The following is a 19,356-nucleotide window of genomic DNA, read 5'->3' as shown; positions in this document are numbered from 1 at the left end:
GGAACATTTACTGTGCCAGGCATTGTTTTAAGCACTTCACATATGTTAACTCATTTAATACTCATAACTCTATGAAATTCATAGTACTGGTATCCTCATTTTACATCTATGGAAAATAAGGTACAGAGGAGCTAAGTAATTTGTCCTAGGTCAAACAACTAGTATGATACTGGAGATATATATATATGTATATCCCGTGGAAATCCGGACTTAAACGGAGATTTCACACAATACCTCAGAAGGCTTTTTTTTTTTTAATCTGCAGTCTCTCTTACTTCTTTACTAAACATATGGAATCATATAAAAGATTAATTAGTCCTACTATCATTTACAATTAATTGTCACTAAGTCCTCTGTTGCTTTAAATAACAGCATTCATGTCACAGAAAAGTAAACAATTCTGAATAACATAATTTCAGATAAGTATCTATTTTTATGTTTTTATCTTAATAACATATATGTGTATTATAATTCATTATACTAACATATTTTTTTTGCCTGGTAGGGCTGTGTCCAGGGTCGGCTCTCTAAAAAGTTGGTCACTCTATATTAGACTACCAGGAGAAGCTTTTAAAAATACCCAACTGCACGAGGGCTCACTCCTAGAGATTTTGCTACAATCGGTGCGAAGGGGAAGGACTTGGTATTAGCATTTTTAAAGCCCCTAGCCTCCAGACCTCCAGGGTAGGCTGGAACGGGCTGGGGCGGGGCCTGAAAGTCACGTGGCCTAGTCAACGCCCTCTGCGGCAGTTGATTGGCTCCGGCCAGGAGCGGAGGTTGCGAGAGACATGAGCGCCCCGCCCCCTTACTCGCACACTCCCCCCACCCCCGCCCCTACCCTTACCCTCTATCAGCGAGTTGCGAAGCCTCCGCCGTTCCTAGAAGGTACTCGGGTGGGGACGCTCTGCTCGGCGTGCGCCAGTGATCCGGCTGACAGGCTCAGGGACCTTTAGCGTCGCGCCTTCAGGTGCGGTTTAGCTGAGAGGCTCGGACCTGATTCCGGGTCCAGCCCAGCACCTCGAGAGGGGATCCCAGCCCCCATGGCAGCCGCAGGTGCATCCTGAGGACTTCCTGGAGGAGGCGACGCGGCTGGAGTCGGAGGCCGCGAGGTTTGGGGAGAAAGGAGCTAGTGTGATGGGAGGATTGGGTGCCGCGGGGAAGCCTCAGTGGCCCCGCCATAGAAGGTGTGAGGGCTGGAGAGACACCCCCTCCCCCCCGTATCCTTCCCCCCCATCCCACCCCGATCTTCAGGGCACTGTATTGTTATAGATTAACAAATTGGATTATGGGTTCTGACTTCCAAATGCACAATGCTCACAGAAGATAATCTAGTTTAGATAATGAAAGGGTTGAGGTCCCTTCCCCTGATCAGGACCGTCTGGGGGGTGCCTTCTTGCTTAAGAGGCAGGAGCGCTTAGGAGCAGTGTTTTTAGGGAACGTGAACGGTGTGTGAGGGACTTTCTTAAAGATGTACTTACATAAAGCAAGGTTCGCCGGTAGCCAGAGAAGCACAATTAAAAAATGAAGATCCTCCGTATCCCATCATTTGTGTATTCCCTGAGAGAAACAACACCGAATTTACTATATTTAAAAAGAAGCAAAGCGGAGGCCACAGTTTGGGTATGTCCCCTGGCCAACCACCCATAGCTGCGGAACCAAAACTTAAAAGCTGTCCTAGTTTCCCCCAAATGCTGGCTCTGTCCTTAACGGAAACACGCTTTCTTCGTGTCAGGGTGACCTTGCAGCTTCCTAGCCAATCAGCTACAAACAAGTAAACTTGTCCGGTGCTACTCTTCTAAAAGGAATGTCAGTTTCTAGTAACCAGTCCCAATAGAAAACAATGTACTTCCTCATTCATGTGTGTGGAAGGAAAATAATTTTCTCTCTACCCTTCTGAGTACTTAGTTGAGACCCCCGCAATAAAAGATGAAAATAAACAAGTTTCTTAACATGTATACCTCATGTAAACATGGGAGATACCCAAGGAAAAATGACTAACCCCTGAGATGGCATAGAATTCGGGCCTAAATACTATCTTCATAGGGAAAGCGGAGGGAGGTTCTATTCCTGGAAGAGGCTGAAATGGCAGTTAGGTTAAGGATTAAGTGTTGGTTTGCTGACATGGGGCTTAGCATGAGTGAGTCCACATAGCTTTCAGGATCTTAGTTCCCCAACTAGGGTTGGAACCCAGGCCCCGGCAGTGAAAGCCCCGAGTCCTAACCACTGGACTGCCAGGAAGTTCCCCTGTTGCTTCTTTTTTAAACAGCCGTTTTTTAAGTCCCGCAGCTCAGTATTCCAAAGTGGTATATTTTGGGGTGGCTTATTCTGCCACCCCTTCACAGGCTTTATAAACTGAGCGGTAACTGCTGAGAGCCCAAGACTTTCAGTTTTGAAGTCTCCTTGTTCACAGTTTGGGTTTTGCTCCCTAAAATGTTCCTATCAAGTAAAGTCTTCTGAATTTTCTTTTGACCACAATTAGCTCTTTGTATATCATATGTAGCCTAAAATCTCTAACTGCCCTAAAATCATTTTTACACTATCTGAGCTGATTCTGTGTGATGTAGAAATACATGAAGACCACCCAAAAGAGAACAAGCAAAGGCTCTTCATTCCCTTCATGGCCAAGGGAGTTGGCCACCATCACGTGCGTGTGGCAGAGACTCAAAGGCAAGCAGGGGAAGTTTTATAGTGGAAAAGAGGGAAGACTCAAATATGCTGAGTTTGGAGCTGATTGGCTTGGAAAAACTGGAGGCAGGTTAAATAAAAGAAGCGGAACATCCTACGTGATTGGGTACGGGAGCATATTCGGCTTTTCCTCTCGGCCCTAGATGGAGGACAGGGGTACATATCAGAGACAAGCTGGCACTTGGAGACCAAGTCCTGATGTAGGGCCTATTGCTGCATTGCTTGTGGTTTGGGTTCCAGGCGGGTTGCTGCAGGTTGCAGGTCAGAGTTCTGTTTTTTCCTACAGTCTGGTCCCTTGGCGTATTGGGTCTCTCAATGAAGTGCTGCTGAATATACTCTAGGGAGGAGGTGAGGGCGGAGCCACAGGTTTCCTTGGATAAAGATTGGAAATTGATTTAGCTTCAGAAATTCCTAACAAGAGTATTCTAGCAGTTGCTTTCATTTTATCACATATTCCAACACCAAACACAGTGACTTTGTGCTAGCTGAGGTTCGTTGGCCCCATTGGAATTCCCTGTCCTGGGCTGCCTGGTGAGAGAGCTTCAAATCGGGGCTGGCCTTACGTGTGCTCTTTTCCTCTCCTTCAGCTCAGCCTGATGGCCGGGAGGCTGCACCACCTCAGAGGCCAGGCCGTGGAAGCCGTGTTCCTGCCAGTCCTGTGGAAGGTGAGCAGGGTTGCTCCTCCCCTACCTTGGTGTAGCCTCACCACCGGGCATTGGCGTTCACATGGCTTTAACTCCTCTGTTCAGGTCGAGCCATCTTTATCAGCTGGGGGTTTTTCCTTCTTGGAAGGTAGGATGTAAAGAGCTTGAACTTTGGGGCCAGACGGGTTCAAATCCAGGCTCTGTTTTAGATGTGTTACCTGATCTCTCACGGTTTCCTTATCTGGAAAATGGGATAATGATAGTAGCTGTCGCAGAGTTGCGAGGATTCAATGAAACGGGGCACGTGGCATATCGGCAGGGTATCTAGTGACACGTGGAGCGCTCTGTAAGTTTTAGCTGTTGTCACCACAGTTGCTCCTTGTTTCTGTCAGTGAGCATTACTGTGTACCTACTGTATACCAGATAGTACTGCCTTTGTGCTGGGAGAGAAGCTCTCACCTAAGGCGCTTACAAGCCATTTGGAGAGGGAGCTGTGGAAACAAACTCCCACAACACAGGATAAATTCTGATCTGTTGGCATCAAAGGGACACTGGAAGCTTAGTTACTGAACTCGTAACATGATGGAGGGTGAGTGTGAGAGGCTGAGTAGAAAAGTGAGGAGACACGTGAGGAACCCTCGCGACCATTTGGAAAGAACAGTCTTGGACGGGAGGGAGGCAAGAGGGAGTTGGAGGGGCAGCGCTTTGACCCGTTGGCCCAGCGTGTCCGCATTTGCTGAGGGATCACAGAGCTCTGCCTGCCCTTCTGGTGGCATCTCCCGCCTTCCCTGACGGCCAGAGGACCCGCCCGCAGAGATGTGGACTCCCTTCTGTCCCCCGGCCTGTGTACATCCTGTTCTCCCTGTCCACAGGCAACCCACCTCTGCATATGCTGAGACTCAGCGCAAAAATCCTCCCTGTGAAATCTCTCTGAGGTCCTGCATTAACCCCATGACTCTCCCTTGTGTTCCCACGTGGGCGGAGGGCTGGGCTCAGAAGGACAGCTGCAGAAGAGCCACTGGGTGGGTGTGGGGTGACTGGAGGTGAGCGTGTAGGGTCTTCTTTACAGAAAAGGCCCAGTAAGGGAAGGAGAGGGCGGAAGCGAGAGGGAGCAAGGCGCCAGGAGCATCTTTGTAAAGGCAGGAGAGGCGGCAGCATCCTGCGGGCTAGGGCAGGAGTGATAGTCTGGGAAGGAACGCGGCTGTGTTGCTCTGCTTCATGACGCCTCACTTCTGACCGTTCTGACACCAGCTGGGTGCCCGCAATTTAACTCATTCTGACACTGTCACCCTGGAGTTAGCATCGGACCCACAGGGTAAGGGCTCAGTCCCCGCAAGACCGCCCCCCGCCCCGAACTCAGATGCCAGTCACAAGTGCGGGCTGTCACCTGTGCTTCTGACCCACCGGCTCTAAATTGGGTTCCCACGACCCACTCCGCGGGTGCCATTGATCTGGTAGAGTGGCTCACGGAACTCTGAAAACGGTTTACTGAGCAGGTCCTGGTTCACGTAAAAGGCTACAACTCAGGATCAGCCCGATGGAAGAGAGGCACAGGGCAGGGGGAGTGGGGGAGGGGTGCAGGGCTTTCCTCTCCAGGCAGACACTCCCCAGCACCTCCGTTTCTGTGTTTTTATGGGGGTTCATTAGTGGGCGTGATGGGTCGAGTCACTGACCTTTGGTGACTGACTGAACCCCAGCCTCTCCCCTCCCCGCAGGTGCTAGGGGTGAAGGTTCTAACCCTCTCATCACATGCTTGTTCCCCTGACATCCAGCCCCATCCTTAGGAGTTTTCCGCATTAACATGAACTCAGGTGTGGGTGAGGGATTTGTTATGAGTAACAAGACATTCCCCTCACCTGTATGGCCCTGGAGCTATTTCAGAAACCGAGGACAAAAGCCCAAATATTAAAAGATGCTCCTCTGTTCTTATCCCTTAGGAAAATCCAAGGGTTTTTAGGAACTCTGTGCCAGAAGTAGGGAGGAAGACCAAATATATATTTCTTATTTAAATCACAGTATCACAAGGGGGAAAAGGGTAAGCACAGGAGGGAGGGAGAAGGGGGGTGGTGAGGCCCGATGCAGGGGATGCCTGGGAGCCGGTGGGGAGGCGGGAGGAGGTGAGGGCCGTGTGCCCCGGGGGCTGCTTTCTGGGAAGTGACTGGCAGTGCCTCCTGAGAGGAGGGGGTGGGGTGAGCCCTGTCCTCACAGCCCCCGTCGCCCCCCGTGGACCCCTGCATCGTCACCGTGTTGACTTCTCCCGCTTCCCCACTGGACCCTTCACTCCCTGAAGCGGGGCTGGGGCTCCGTGGGTCGCACAGGCAGTGCACTTAGCAGCTCTGGGGGCCCCGTTGTCACAGCTGCCATGTGAACAGCGTCCCCTAGAGTCGAGCAGTGCGCAGCCCGAGGGGCTGGTCCTGTGGGCCCGGCAGGAGCTGTCACCTCTGTGCATTTACTGTCACTGGCATGTGGCACGGAGGCCGGCGACTTCCTGGTGCTCAGTAAATGCTTCCTGAAGGAGCGGGAGTGATAAAGGGGAAGAAGACCCCTGGTGAGGACCTTGAGGGCGAGAACTGTGGAGCCACACGAAGGGCCCAGCTAGGAAACCCCATGCACACAGATGACTCTGGGGCTTTGAACCGTTGTATCCCAGCGCCTGGGAGCCTCCACGCAGGTGCAGAGAAGGCAGCGGGCAGGTGGGGCAGGTGAGGGCGTCTGCGGGCAGCTCTGGGGACGGAGGATATTCAGGATCGGGGGAGGGGGCTTGAGACCCTAACCCTGGGCCAGGTGTGGGCAGGAGGAAAGAAAGGCCTGTCGTTTGCGAGACTCAGGGTCTGTCTGCAGAGGGGAGCGGCGTGAAGCATCTCGGGTGGGGCTGGTGTTCCTATTGTTGAAGCCCTTCCGCACGAACACCCCCTGAACCACGGCGAGTGTGGGGGGCAGACGCCAGGCCTCTCGGCCCCCGGGAGCTGGATACACAGTTGCAGATGGAAACTTCTGCCGTGGGCACGGTGCTCAGCGGTCTGTTTGGCCCGTGGAGACACTCTCCACCGTTCCCCACTTTGTCTGCGCCCTGGGAGGCTGGCCTTTATATTCTCCATCCACGGGCTCCCTTGCTCTTGCTTCGGGTTGGCTTCTGGCAGGGGGATGGGGTGGGGACCAGACGCCTGCAGGGGATCGCTGTTGGGGGTTTATCCCTCAGTCCCTCCCTGCTGGGCTGCCCCCCGCTCCGGTCTTGCTTCTCCAGCAGCTTTCTGGATCCCAGTGTCCCCTCCCGTCCTCCCCCTTCACACCTAGTGGGTAGCGGTGCCCACGACAGCCAGCCCCACGAGCTCCAGCCCGCCTGGGTGGTTCCCATTAGCCTGTCCGCCCCTGTGTCCCATTAGCCAGTCCATCCCTGTGTCCCATTAGCCTGCCCGTCCCTGTTTCCCATTAGTCTGTCCATCCCTGTGTCCCATTAGCCTGTCCGTCCCTGTGTCCCATTAGTCTGTCCATCCCTGTGTCCCATTAGCCTGCCCGTCCCTGTTTCCCATTAGCCTGTCCATCCCTGTGTCCCATTAGCCTGTCCGTCCCTGTGTCCCATTAGCCTGTCCATCCCTGTGTCCCATTAGCCTGTCTGTCCCTGTGTCCCATTAGCCTGTCCATCCCTGTGTCCCATTAGCCTGTCCATCCCTGTGTGAATGGCCCGCTCGCTGCCCCGTCCTCAGTGACCTCATGGGAATGAGCCATCTCTTTCCTGAGAGATCCGGGCAGAAGAAATACAGGATGTGGAAGGTAGGGTTGTACAGAGCAGGGTCGGCAAACTCACCTGGAGCCGGGAGTAGTTCTATTGGGTCACAGCCACACCCGTTTGCTCTCCTGTTGTCTGTGCTGTGTCTGTGCTACCAGAGCAGAGCTGAGTGACTGCAGCAGAGACCAAACGGCCAGAGAAGCCTCAAATACTGACCATCTGTAATAATAAAACTGTAGCTCACAAAGTTATTGTAAGAATTGCAGCTGCAGTTAGTCGCTGTGTTTCCAGGGGTTGCTGTCCTTTGAGGACGTGGCTCTGTACTTCACCAGGGAAGAGTGGGACACACTGGACTGGGCTCAGAAGGACCTCTACAGAGACGTGATGCTGGACAACTACAGAAACGTGCTCTCCTTGGGTAATGAGTCAGCTTAACATTTCACTTTGAGTGTCTGCACATCTCCTCAGTCTCTTATCTGCAATTCCAGAAGCAGAAAAAGCTCTGAAAACCAGACGTTTTTTCGTAACTCATTTGGCTATAAGACCCAACCTGAAGTCATCAGGTGGTTAAATCTGATTTTTATTGTACAGGAAGCTATTCATCATCCTTTTTCTCATTTGGTCTTTATATATATATATATATATATGGCATCAGAAATATCAGTGTGTTTAAGGTTTCAGCTCCAACCCCTGTTGGGGGTGGTGCATAAGAGAAAATATACCCACCAAGGCACCTTTCTGAAATCTGGAAAAATTCTGAGTCATGAAACACATCTGGCCTCAAAGTTTTCAAATGAGGGATTGTGGACAATTAATAGTTCCCTTTTGTTTTAGAGTTCAGAGACGATGAGCCCATTCCCCACCCCGACCTGAATCCTCCACACCTGTTAAGACCTCTAGGCGCTGACAAGACTGTGGCCGCCGCAGATTCCAAGTCTAGCATCTTGCTCCCTTGAAGAGTCTTTTTCTTCCTTCTGTCTGAAAATGGTTTCCCTCCTTGTTTACAACATCACTGGGTGCCCAGGAAATGATTCTTCACTGACTTCACTTCTGAACCTTCACAGCTTCCATCTTCCCAGGAGCCTGCCTTTGTGTTACTCCGATGCAGAGTCTCCCTAGGGTGGGAGGTTCCTGGATGACTTTTTCTTTCTGGGGAGTGTTGGCTCCCTTGCAGACACTCTTGGCACAGAGTCTTGACCGCCTCTTGTGAGACTGTCCACCCAGCACTGGATGTTTTACTGTTTACTTTTGTTCTAAAAGCATTCCAAGAGCATACTTGAATATATGGAAGATAGAGGAAAGCATAAGCGGAAGGGGAAAACATTCAGGGCTAACACTGTTAATATTTTGGAACATTTCCTTCCTGTTTTTTTTTTCCTGTGCTGTTTTTTTTAAAAAAAAAGCTATCTGAGCATAGTCTATGTATAATTCTGTAATCCCTTTAAAATTTAACATTATAATATCAGCATTTTCCCTGTTATTAAAAACCCTCATAAAGCAGAAAATTAAAATCATCTGCCTGCCCACTGCCCAGCATTAACCCTGTTAACATTTTGGTTTACTTTTATGTATGTATACAGACAGCCCTATTTATGATGGTTCAGCTTAAGATGTTTTCAACTTTACAATGGTGTGAAAGCAATACACATTCAGTGGAAAGCGCAATTCGAATTTTTATCTTTTCCTCGGGTAGCGATATGCAGGACCGTTCTCTCTGGTGACGCTGGGCTCAGAGCCGCAGCTCCCACACAGCTATGTGATCATGTCGTCACAAGGGCAGCCAACCAGTACACTTGAAACCATTCTGTTTCTCAACTTTCAGTACAGTATTCAGTAAGTTACAACAGCTTTTCACCACTTTATAATAAAGTAGGTTTTGTGTTAGATCATCTTGCCCGACTGTGGCGTAATATAAGTGTTCTTTGCGTGTTTAAGGTCGGTGAGGCTAAGCTATGACGTTCGGGAGGTTAGGTGTAATAAATGCATTTCTGACTTAGCATATTTTCAGTTTAGATTGGGTTTACCAGGAAGTTACCCTTTTGTAAGTAGAGGAAGATCTGTACACACACACACGCACAGACACACACGTAGTTTTTAAAAACAAAATTTGGATCATAATTTACATGAGTTTTGTATTCTGCTTTAAAATATCTAGGGAGCATTTTCCTATTTTAAGAAACATTCTTTGAAGAATGTATCAGATGCACTGGGGGGAAAAAGAAATATTCTTTTTTTTTTAATATGAAACTTCTTTCAGTTTTTTTTTTAATGTATTTTATTTCTTTTTTTCTTTATTTTGGCTGTATTGGGTCTTCGTTGCTGCGTGCAGGCTTTCTTTAGTTGTGGCGAGCAGGGGCTACTCTTGCGGTGCGTGGGCTTCTCATTGCAGTGGCTTCTCTAGTTGTGGACCACAGGTTCTAGGCGCACGGGCTTCAGTAGTTGTGGCTCGCGGGCTCTAGAGCACAGGCTCGGTAGTTGTGGCTCACAGGCTTTGTTGCTCTGCGTCATGTGGGACCTTCCCGGACCGGGGCTCGAACCCGTGTCCCCTGCATTGGCAGGCAGATTCTTAACCACTGCGCCACCAGGGAAGCCCAAAAGAAATATTCTTTGAATACATGGATTTTCAGTATCTGCCTAATACTTTTGCCTTTGTTGTATTCATGTGCTACACTTTAACCATTCCCCTATTGACATTTAGTTTATTTCCAGTTTGCACTGTTTGTTAGAACTCTGCTGAACATCTCTGGTTCATTAACCTTTGTCCTAATTTTCCTTAGGCTATATTTCTAAGAGTGAAATTACCACATCCCAGAGTGTGAATATTGTTCAGGCTTTCAATAAAGATTGCACCAAGTCCTCTCCTCACCAGCCCTGTTCACTACTGTCCTGATCTCTGCTTGTCACTGTTCCCCCACCGCTTAGACCCCAAGGGGTAAAATGAGCTCTGGGACATCTGCTGCTCACTAACCAGCACATCCCATTTACTTCCCCACGAGTAGGAGTTCAGTTTCCCAAACCTGAGGTGATCTGTCAGCTGGAGCAGTGGGAAGAGCCGTGGATCCTGGATCTACCAAGAGCTGGGACTAGGAAGGCTTCCGGTAGTGCTTGCCCAGGTGGGTGAGGAGAAGACCCGGCCCTATGGGGGTCACACAGAGGGAGGGACCCCATTCACCAGGCCCCTCCTGTGCCGATACCGAGCCGGGTGTCTGGTGTCTCTCCTGCTCATTGTCCCTTCTGCCCCCTGCAGGTGGTGGGTATGGTCATCAGCCCCATTCCCAGGTGAAGAAACTAAGGGACTGCGATGTCTGTCACACGGCTAGTAGGTTGACAGTTGGGATTTGACATCAAGTCTGCAAAGCTCATCCTCTTTCTACTGCATTTCAAGTGCTTCTCTGAAGCAGCCGGTCTGGTGTTTTCTGACAGCTCTCGTGCCATCCTAGATACTCCTTTTTTCTACCCTCATCACTTACCCTTTCTCTATACTTGCTCTTGTTCCCTTGCTCTCATTTTGTTTTCCAAATTCTCTCGGTGTTTACTGATGTTCCTTTTTCCTACGTACTATGTCCTGATTGCTGCTTCTACCCTTTTTCGCATCCCTCCCTCCACGGTTTCACAGCCTCAGCACCGCTGACATTTTAGGATGTTTAATTCTTTGCGGTGAGGGCTGTGCTGGGCCTCGTAGGATGTTTAGCAGCATCCTTGGCCTCCGCCCACTAGGTTCCAGCAACACCATCGCTGGTTGAAAACCCACTGCTCTAGTCCATTGGTTTTGTACTTATTTCTCTCTGTTTCCTTTTCTATTCTATCTTACACACTTTCTCCATTTTTAAGAAGTTGTTTCTCCCAGAATTATTAAAAACATGCTTATCTAGAAAGTACAAAATGCTACCTCTCTCCTAGTTATGTGACACTGCTGGTACTGAGAGTAAGTTGTTATCCCACTAATGGTGATGGATTTATTCAATTCTCACATTCTCTGACATATACTCTTGTGCACATTTTAGCTGGTTAGCTGATGTCAAGAGCTCTTTCTGATATGAAAGCTGTGGGTCCTATGGAAGGAAATCAGAATACTGGCCTCTGTAGTATGATGGTTTAACTAGGTGAGCACTTCTTAGCCTCGTTTGAGTCTCGTATCACAAACTTCCTGACTTCTTTCCTTTTTTTTCCTTCTATGGCAGTCAGGTCATTTATATACTTTCTTTTTTTTTTTTGGCTAGGTCCTGAAGCCAGATTCAAGATGAAAGAGCTAACTCCAAAGCAGAACATTTCTGAAGATTTAGAGTCATGTAAGATGTCACTGGTAAAGCAGAAAATGGCCAGGAAACCCTTAGAAAAGTTACTTGAATGTAACGAATTTGTGGACATTTACCGACTTTCACTCCCTACTATTGGTGATGAATGCTGTAAGGACTTCCTTCAAAACCTTAACCTTATTCAAGATCGGAAAGCTCAGGCAAGGACAAAGCAGGGCAAATATGATGAGTATGGAAAACCCTTCCATCAGAGATCACTGCTTTTGAGGCATAAGCGAATTCTTACAAATGCGAAATCTTATGAATGCAGCGAATGTGGAAGAGCCTTCCAGCGTCAAGCAAATTTTGTTCGACATCAAAGAATTCACAGTTCAGAGGATCCCTTTGAGTGCGACATATGTGGGCAGGCCTTCAAACAGAAGTCTGCTCTGATTGTCCACAAACAGTGTCACTCACAAAAAAAGCCATATGAATGTCATGACTGTGGAAAGTGTTTCCGTCAGATGGCGTATCTTGTTGAACATAGGAGGATCCATACCAAAGAAAAACCCTATAAATGTAGCGAATGTGAAAGAACATTTAGTCAGAATTCAACCCTTATTCGACATCAGTTAATCCACAGTGGAGAGAAACCCCATAAATGCATTGAATGTGGAAAAGCCTTTGGCCGGCATTCAACCCTTATGAGCCATCGACAAATTCACAATAAACAGAACACTCATAAATGCAGTGAATGTGGTGAATCCTTTGGTCGGAATGTAGATCTCATTCAGCATCAAAGAATCCATACCAAGGAGGAATTCTTTGAATGTAGCGAATGTGGGAAAACTTTTAGTTTTAAGGCAAATCTTCATCGACATGAGGTCATTCATACTGGAGAGAGACCCTACAGATGTGACAAATGTGGAAAATCTTTCAGTTGGCGCACAAGCTTTATTAAGCATCAGGGTACTCACAGAGAGCAGATACCTATGTGATAGTAACCAGAAAAGCTACCATTTAAAGACCAGAACTTAACCACTCTTGCAAATATGTGTAACTCAATTGTTTTATGAAAATTAATAAACAGGAACTGAAATGGTTTTTCTGTGGGGACCCTCTCTTCGTAGCTAACCTTCTTGCTACAGTCAAGAATTACTTAATAGAGGACTTCCCTGGCGGTCCAGTGATTAGGACTCTGCACTTCCAACACAGGGGGCATGGGCTCGGTCCCTGGTCAGGGAAGTAAGATCCCACATGCTCTGCAGCACAGCCAAAAAACAAAACAATAAAACTGGATTTAAATTTTAAAAAAAAAGTTACTTAATAGAAATGTCATAGGTTGTTGTGTCCAGTCTCCCTGGGTCCCCTTTACCTTCATTTCCCCGAGTTAAGTCAAGGCAGATGGAAGGCATAGAAGTTTTACTCTGTGGTCCCCCAGGCTGGAGACCATCTTCTGGATCGTGAACGATTTAAGAATGCCTTTCTTGGTTTCATAATGAAAAATCACCTGAGATTATATAGACGTTTTAAAAATAAAGTAAGGGCTACCCACTAGTACTACTGAGATATTAAGAATTACCGAAATTTACCCAGAAACTAAAATTAGTGTGCTACTAGGTTCTACTGAGAGTTCAAAGTCAATGTTCAGAGCAGATGCTGTTACTGCCCTGGCCCCCTGCCCCCGGCCTTTCCCCTGCCGTGTACTTCATCCGACTTGCACCATCTGTGTCTCTTGGGCTGCGGGCTTTTTTGAAAACCACGAAAGACCACTGCTCTGGGGGCAGCCCTCAACCACGCTTGATGGGATTTTGACAAATACCAGGTCTCCCTCTCCCCTAGGGTGGAACATCTGTGAAGCATGTGTTTCACACTGTTTTCAAAGTCTTTCCATGCGATGACACACATTCACTCTCCGTGGTAGCTGCTTTATTAGCTGTCTGCCCTTCTCTGTGTCCCTTCTAACTCCCCTACCAGTATTTCAACACCTCTTCTCACGAGTAAACTGCTGCTGTTAGACCCTCTCATGTTAATCAAAGCTCTTGATTTGATTATTTTCTTGCCCTTACCAGTTCCATGATTTCTTACCCAGCACATAAAAACAAAGTTCTATTGGGAATGATAAGAAAGCGAGTGGCACCCCATAAAATAAAGGAAACTTCAGCTTTGCAGCAGGAAAATAATGAGTGTTAGATTATATACTGGCTTCGGTATCGGTACTTGTGTACCAAGCGGCAGGAACTGGCTGGAAGGAAAGGCTGCCAAACTCTATTTCCCCGAACAAAATTAAGAAGTCGAGGCCTCTGACAAGAGGAAATAAGCCAATGAGAGAGAATTCTTGCTCACAACCACCTCTGGAGTTGGGGACCTGTGAAAGCAGACCCAGGCTTGAGTACACAGTCTGGCTCAGACTACTGAATCTACTTTGTGTAGATGATGTACATGCTTCCAGCTTCCCAGGAAGAGAGGGTACAGCTAAGGATCCAGAGGTATCATGGAAATGCCTACCTTCAGCCACATCTGTCCCAAGGAGGAGAAAAGAGCTGCACTCTTCAATATGGCAGCCACTGGCCATATGAGCCTATTTAAATTAAAATTTTAGAAAGTTAAAAAACTTCCTCAAATCAAAAGCCACATTTCAAGATCAGCACAATTATAGAACACTCCCATCAGCCCAGGCTTGTTGGACAGCACTGCTGGAGAAACCCTAAGGACTTCTTATGGAGGAACAAGGGAGCTTGTATTTGGTGCCACTTCCTTCTCTACGACTAAATTAAATGGCCTTCCTTTCCCTTTATAAATGGCCCCTATAAAATGTTTTATTTGCTGAAAATATTTTTTTCAGTAGAATTCCTGGGACACAAAGGAGGGGAGGGGTGGGGCTGGTCTGGAAGACTTGCTGAACTAATTTGCCTTGGGAGAAAGGGGTCCCCAGCTCAAGAGTGCCGGCGTGCAGGGCAGGCTTCCTGCCTTCCGCAGAGGCTAGACGGTCACCAGGCCAGGAGCACAGATCAGCGATGTCATCGTCAGTGTATGGTCATGTTTGTCAATATTTAGCAGTAGGGCAGGAGCTCCAAACTAGCCCTCCAGGGAAGGTAATGGAGAAGAAACGCTCAAGTTTTGGCTTTTCTATTTAGCTAATGGTCTGAACCCACTGTCCTCCATGCCTGGCCACACAGGGGAATCATTAGCTCATACTGCAAAGGTCAGAAGAGTCTAGAATACTCCACTGGACTAGAAAAGGTGCACCTTTTTTTGACAAGACCAGTGAAGCTTTTTACACCATATTTAAATCAAGGTGAAAAATAAATAATACAAATGTTATTTCCTTCTTTAGCTAATAATGCTAAACTATAAATGAAAAAACAGACTGTGTTAAAATTCAAATGACTAAAAATAAGATATAAAAATTGTTCAGTGCTTTCATTTTCTCCTCTTTTTACACACTTGGATTACAGTTCACTAAAATGTCACATAACATGGTCATATGACTAGTATGCAGCTCACACCTTTGACAACACCTGTGTCGGTCTAGATCTTATTCCAAGTTCATACTCAACTGTAGCTTTTATCAAGGTGGCTTCTCTTTCTGCCAACATTTCTTAGCTGATAGAAATGAGGAGGGGAAGCATAAAGGAAAATACTACATTTTAGAATGTAGTATTGAAAATGAAATTGAAATTGAAAATTTCAATTGAATTGAAATTGAAAATTTCAATTGAATTGAAATTGAAAATTGAATTTTTTTTCAATTGAAATTTCAATTGAAATTTCAATTGAATTTTTTTTCAATTGAAAATTGAAAATGAAATTGAAAATGAAATTCTACATTTTAGAATAAAATAGTAATAGATGACTTCCTGTCAAAATATACATTTTCAGGTAAGTTCTTAGATTTTTTTCAAGTAAATTTATGGTCAGTTATTTGTGTCATTATCATAAATGGATACTTCCCCCACTTCCATTTCCAAGTGCATACTGCCAATATAAATGACTCAGTAGTGATACTGTTATTCTGAAATAATTTCCAAATTGCAAAAATAATACAGAGAATCCTTTACACCATCTACCCACATTTACCAAATTTAACATTCTTCCAAGTCTCTCTCGGGAACTAATTTACAGCAGTTTGAATAAACTGGATCTATTTATATGCAGAAACATAAATCAATCTTAAAATGGCAAATCAAGTTCCAATATGACAGAATATAATATGTCTGCATAAAATTTTAAATCCTGCAACACTACATATATTGTTTATGGATACAAGATCTTGTGGTATAAAATGGGGAAAAGAAGGACACAATTTCAGTATAGTTATTCCTTCTGATGAGGGAAAGGAATGGGAGCCTTTACAGTACATATTATTTTATTTCTTAAAATGATATGAGGGATTTCCCTGGTGGTGCAGTGGATAAGACTCTGCACTCCCAATGCAGGGGGTACGGGTTTGATACCTAGTCAGGGAACTAGATCCCACATGCATGCCACAACTAAGAGTTCACATGCCACAACTAAGAAGCCCGTGTGCTGCAACTAAGGAGCTGGCAAGCCGCAACTAAGAAGCCTGTGAGCCACAACTAAGGAGCCTGCCTGCCACAACTAAGACCCAGTGCAACCAAATAAATATATATATATATTTTAAAAAAAGATATGAAGCAAATATGTTAAGAATGATTAATCTGGTGCATATGTGAATGTTCTTTAAAATCAATCTCTATTGTCTATACTTGTCTGTATGTTAGCAATATTTTACAGTAAACTTGTCCATGTTTCTTGTCAAATAATATCATAATTCAAAAGTATCTGAGGATATATGACAGTAAATGATAATGAAAAGAACACCCATGCATCCTCATACTATGTAAGAAATAGATCATTTTCAGAATCACAAAAGCCTCTTATATTCTGTCCAATCTCGTCTCCCTCCCTCTTCACCAAAGGTTAACAAATATTCTGAGTTTTATGTTAATCATTCCCTTGTATTATGCAGACGTACCACCTATCTATTTATGTCTGGATGATGTATTACTTAGTTCTGCTTTTTCAGAACTTTACATACATGGAGTCATACTCTTTCACTGCACATGTGTTTTGAGAATCATGCATCTTTCTGTGTAGCTGTGGTTCAACCACATTCACTGACAATAAATATCCCACTGCAGGAATACAGCACAATTTATGAATCTATTCTTTTGTTGATGGGTTTTCAGGATGTTTCCAGTCTGGGGCTTTTATAAAGCAGCATGTCAACATGCCTCTTGGTTCCCTGTGAAAAAACCTAGAAATAAGATATATACATGTTCAACTTTAAGAAGTATGGCCAGGGACTTCCCTGGCGTTCCAGCGGTTAAGACTCCACGCTTCCAATGCAGGGGGCACAGGTTCGATCCTTGGTTGGGGAACTAAGATCCCACATGCCATGTGGCATGGCTAAAAAAAAAGTATGGCGAACTGTTTTCCCTAATAAATGTAACAACTTACACATTCAACAGCAGATGAGAGTTTCCACTATTCTATATCTTTATCGGTACTTGATACTGACGGATTTTGAAAGGTTTGATAATCTTTTGTGAAATCGTATCCAATTGTGGTTTAATGTGCTTTTCTCTTATTACTAATGTAGTTGAGCATCTTTTCATCTTCCTGGGCTGTGCTTCCCATTTTGTTTGTCTTTTCCTGATATAGTGTAGTTGAATTTATCAATTTTCTACAGTTAGTAATTTTTGAGTCTTGTTGTAGATTGCTACCAGTTTATCAAAAATGTGTTTTTCTCCTTCCTGGACACACAGCTAGACTACACTTTGCAGCTTGTATTGTTAAATGCAGCTAGGTGACCGAGTTCTAACCAATGGACTATAGTGAAGATGATGTGTGCCACTTCTGGCTTGGCCCATAAAGCCCTGTCACACGTCCGTGTTCTCTTCTCCCAGTTGACTAGGTTAGAAAATCCCCAAGGAGGTCTCGGAAGCCACGTCTGAAGATGTCAGGGCTGCCATCAGATTGACTGCCCAGAGGAGAGCCTTCCTGTCAGTCATGTATATCTGCCTTACACTGTTATAGGAGTAAAAAGTAAACTTATAGGGGCTTCCCTGGTGGTCCAGCGGTAAAGAATCCACTTTCCAACGCAGGGGACGCAGGTTCAAGCCCTGGTTGGGGAACTAAGATCCCACATGCCACGGGGCAACTAAGCCCATGCCACAGTGAAACAGCCCGCGTGCCGCAAACTACAGAGCCCATGCGCCCTGGAGACCTTGCGCCACAGCTAGAGAGAAGCCCGCACTACAATGAAAGATCCCACATGCCTCAACAAAGACCCCACATGCCCCAACTAAGACCCGATGCAGCCCCAAAAATAAAATAGATAAATAAAATAAATAAATATTTTAAAAATTCATTAAAAAAAGAAAAACTGCTATTGTGTTTGAGCAGCTAGACCTTTGTAGGTCTATTTGTTAGAGCTGTTATCATTAAACTGACTTAATACATGTTTAAGATATTCTTCATTAAATCTGAGATTAGAACAATACCTCCTGCATTTTCTTTTCCAAAAGAACTGAAGAATTTCAACAAAGAACTGGATGGATTATTGGGCTCTAACCAAAAGCTAAGCGATATAGTCTGGCAAGTGGGGCTCGGACAATTAAAACTCATTAAAATGGGGGGCCCAATTATGATAAGCCCTTTGCTCACCAAAAAGAATCCAGCGTGGGTTCTGAAGGGAACAGGATGCCAAGACAGATGTTCTAGTCCAATCATTCAAAGTGGCAATGCAATCTCTGCTCACCAAGATGAATAGCCACGGAGGCCCCCAAGCCATGCTGTGATCATCCAATGATCCTACATCCACTGTGACACCTGCTGGGGCAATACCGGTTACCGCAGACTGTTCAGAATCCTGCCAGAAGATAAGCTTGTGAGAAGCAAGGGCTCACCCGCTCCACCTCGGCTGACTGCACCACACCTGCCTGGTAGACAGCCCCACCCCGAACCCTCGTTAGAACAGATGCTTGCTACACTGCTGGGGTTACTGGAAGGGCACAGACCCTGCCCCTGCAGTTCCCACCCCAGAGGCCCCAGGAGCTTCCCTTTTACCTCTGTGCCATTGTCCTGGAGACTGAAGTTCCAAGCAGGAACTAGGACCTTCCAGAATAGAGCTCAGAAATTTTATAAACAAAGATGAGCTAAGACAATAGATTTAAATGACTTTATAACTCCTCTCCCAGTTCCCATCAGGTGTTCTATCACTTTGTTAACAAAAACCTAGATTTACCATTTTGCAAGGCGCTGTGCTAGGTGCTATGGGAAAACACAGATAGTGACAAGATAGTTCCCAACTGTTCTGGGCTGAATTGTGTGCCCCTCGCAAAACCCATGCACTGGAAGCCCTAACCCCCAGTGTGGCTGTATTTGGAGACAGAGCACTTAAGGAGGTGATTAAGGTTAAATAAGGTCATAAGGGTGTTATCCTCAAGGATAGGAATGGTGTCCTTATAAGAAGAGGAAAGAGACACCAGGAGTGCACAGGCACAGAGGAAAGTCCACAGTGAGAAGTCAGCCGTAGGCAAGCCCAGGAGAGGGCTCAGAGAAACCGACCCTGTGGACACCTCAGAAAACGCTAGTGTCTTGGTTTTGTCTCCAATTCCTTTCCTAATCGATCTCATCACTTAGGTTAAGTCAAAGCACAAAGCTAGGCTGGGAGTGAGTGAGGGAAACGTGGGAGTGGGCATCTCCCCACATCCTGCAGGGGGTAGTAACTACGCATCTCTAGTCCCCTACGCTACCCGCAGCCGGAAACTCTGAGCCGCGGGGCTGGTGCGGAAACGAAAAACCTGCAGACGATACAACAACCTGTAGCACAAATAGAACGAGTTCCGGAAAGCTTACCGGAACCCCATCACGGTTCCGCCCCCCCGGAACTCCACCCCTATTGGTGTTCTCTAGGAATCCAGGAGGTCTCGCTGTCTCGGTGGTTCCTCTATAAATCTAGGGAATTTAACCTCCTCCTCAGTTGAGGAAAAAGACCAAGATTTAGCGGCACGTCCTCACTAATGGGATAGAAGTA

The 19,356-nt window shown here is 46.3% G+C and overlaps 1 protein-coding gene and 1 long non-coding RNA gene across 15 annotated transcripts; one reads left to right on the top strand and one right to left on the bottom strand.

Annotated features, from left to right (window-relative positions):
• Positions 1-878: 878 nt before the first annotated feature.
• Positions 879-12,952, top strand: ZNF789 (zinc finger protein 789). 13 transcript variants are annotated; one of them, XM_070043611.1, is made up of 6 exons: positions 1,241-1,620; positions 3,273-3,350; positions 7,348-7,474; positions 10,056-10,169; positions 10,304-10,375; positions 11,277-12,952. In XM_070043611.1, exons 1-6 carry the CDS (start codon positions 1,522-1,524, stop codon positions 12,287-12,289), a joined length of 1,503 nt encoding a protein of 500 aa, XP_069899712.1. In that variant the 5' UTR covers positions 1,241-1,521; the 3' UTR covers positions 12,290-12,952. The 13 variants fall into 13 exon arrangements, with proteins under 13 accessions (XP_069899705.1, XP_060140806.1, XP_069899709.1 ...); XM_070043604.1 differs by lacking the exons at positions 1,241-1,620; positions 10,304-10,375 and adding an exon at positions 879-967 and having other exon boundaries at positions 11,277-12,948; XM_060284823.2 differs by lacking the exons at positions 1,241-1,620; positions 10,304-10,375 and adding an exon at positions 908-1,109 and having other exon boundaries at positions 11,277-12,948.
• On the bottom strand, positions 7,331-19,119 carry LOC115846862 (uncharacterized). 2 transcript variants are annotated; one of them, XR_009559027.1, is made up of 3 exons: positions 18,387-19,119; positions 17,985-18,149; positions 7,331-8,331 (listed from the first exon to the last, which is right to left on the bottom strand). It is a non-coding gene; the product is annotated as an uncharacterized lncRNA (long non-coding RNA). The 2 variants fall into 2 exon arrangements; XR_009559026.1 differs by lacking the exon at positions 7,331-8,331 and adding an exon at positions 11,255-13,872.
• Positions 19,120-19,356: the final 237 nt, after the last annotated feature.

This window comes from Globicephala melas, chromosome 15 (assembly GCF_963455315.2).
Source record: "Globicephala melas chromosome 15, mGloMel1.2, whole genome shotgun sequence".
Taxonomy (NCBI): Eukaryota; Metazoa; Chordata; class Mammalia; order Artiodactyla; family Delphinidae; genus Globicephala; species Globicephala melas.
The sequence above is the reverse complement of the archived record's forward strand: the minus strand, read 5'-3'. Positions and strand labels throughout refer to the sequence as shown.

Coding starts and splice junctions, on each gene's coding strand:
- ZNF789 (XM_070043611.1), top strand. CDS start 1,522: ATGAAGATCCTCCGTATCCCATCATTTGTGTATTCCCTGAGAGAAACA. Junction 1,621..3,272: donor AAGCGGAGGCCACAGTTTGG/GTATGTCCCCTG, acceptor CCTCTCCTTCAG/CTCAGCCTGATGGCCGGGAG. Junction 10,376..11,276: donor CGATGTCTGTCACACGGCTA/GTAGGTTGACAG, acceptor TTTTTTGGCTAG/GTCCTGAAGCCAGATTCAAG.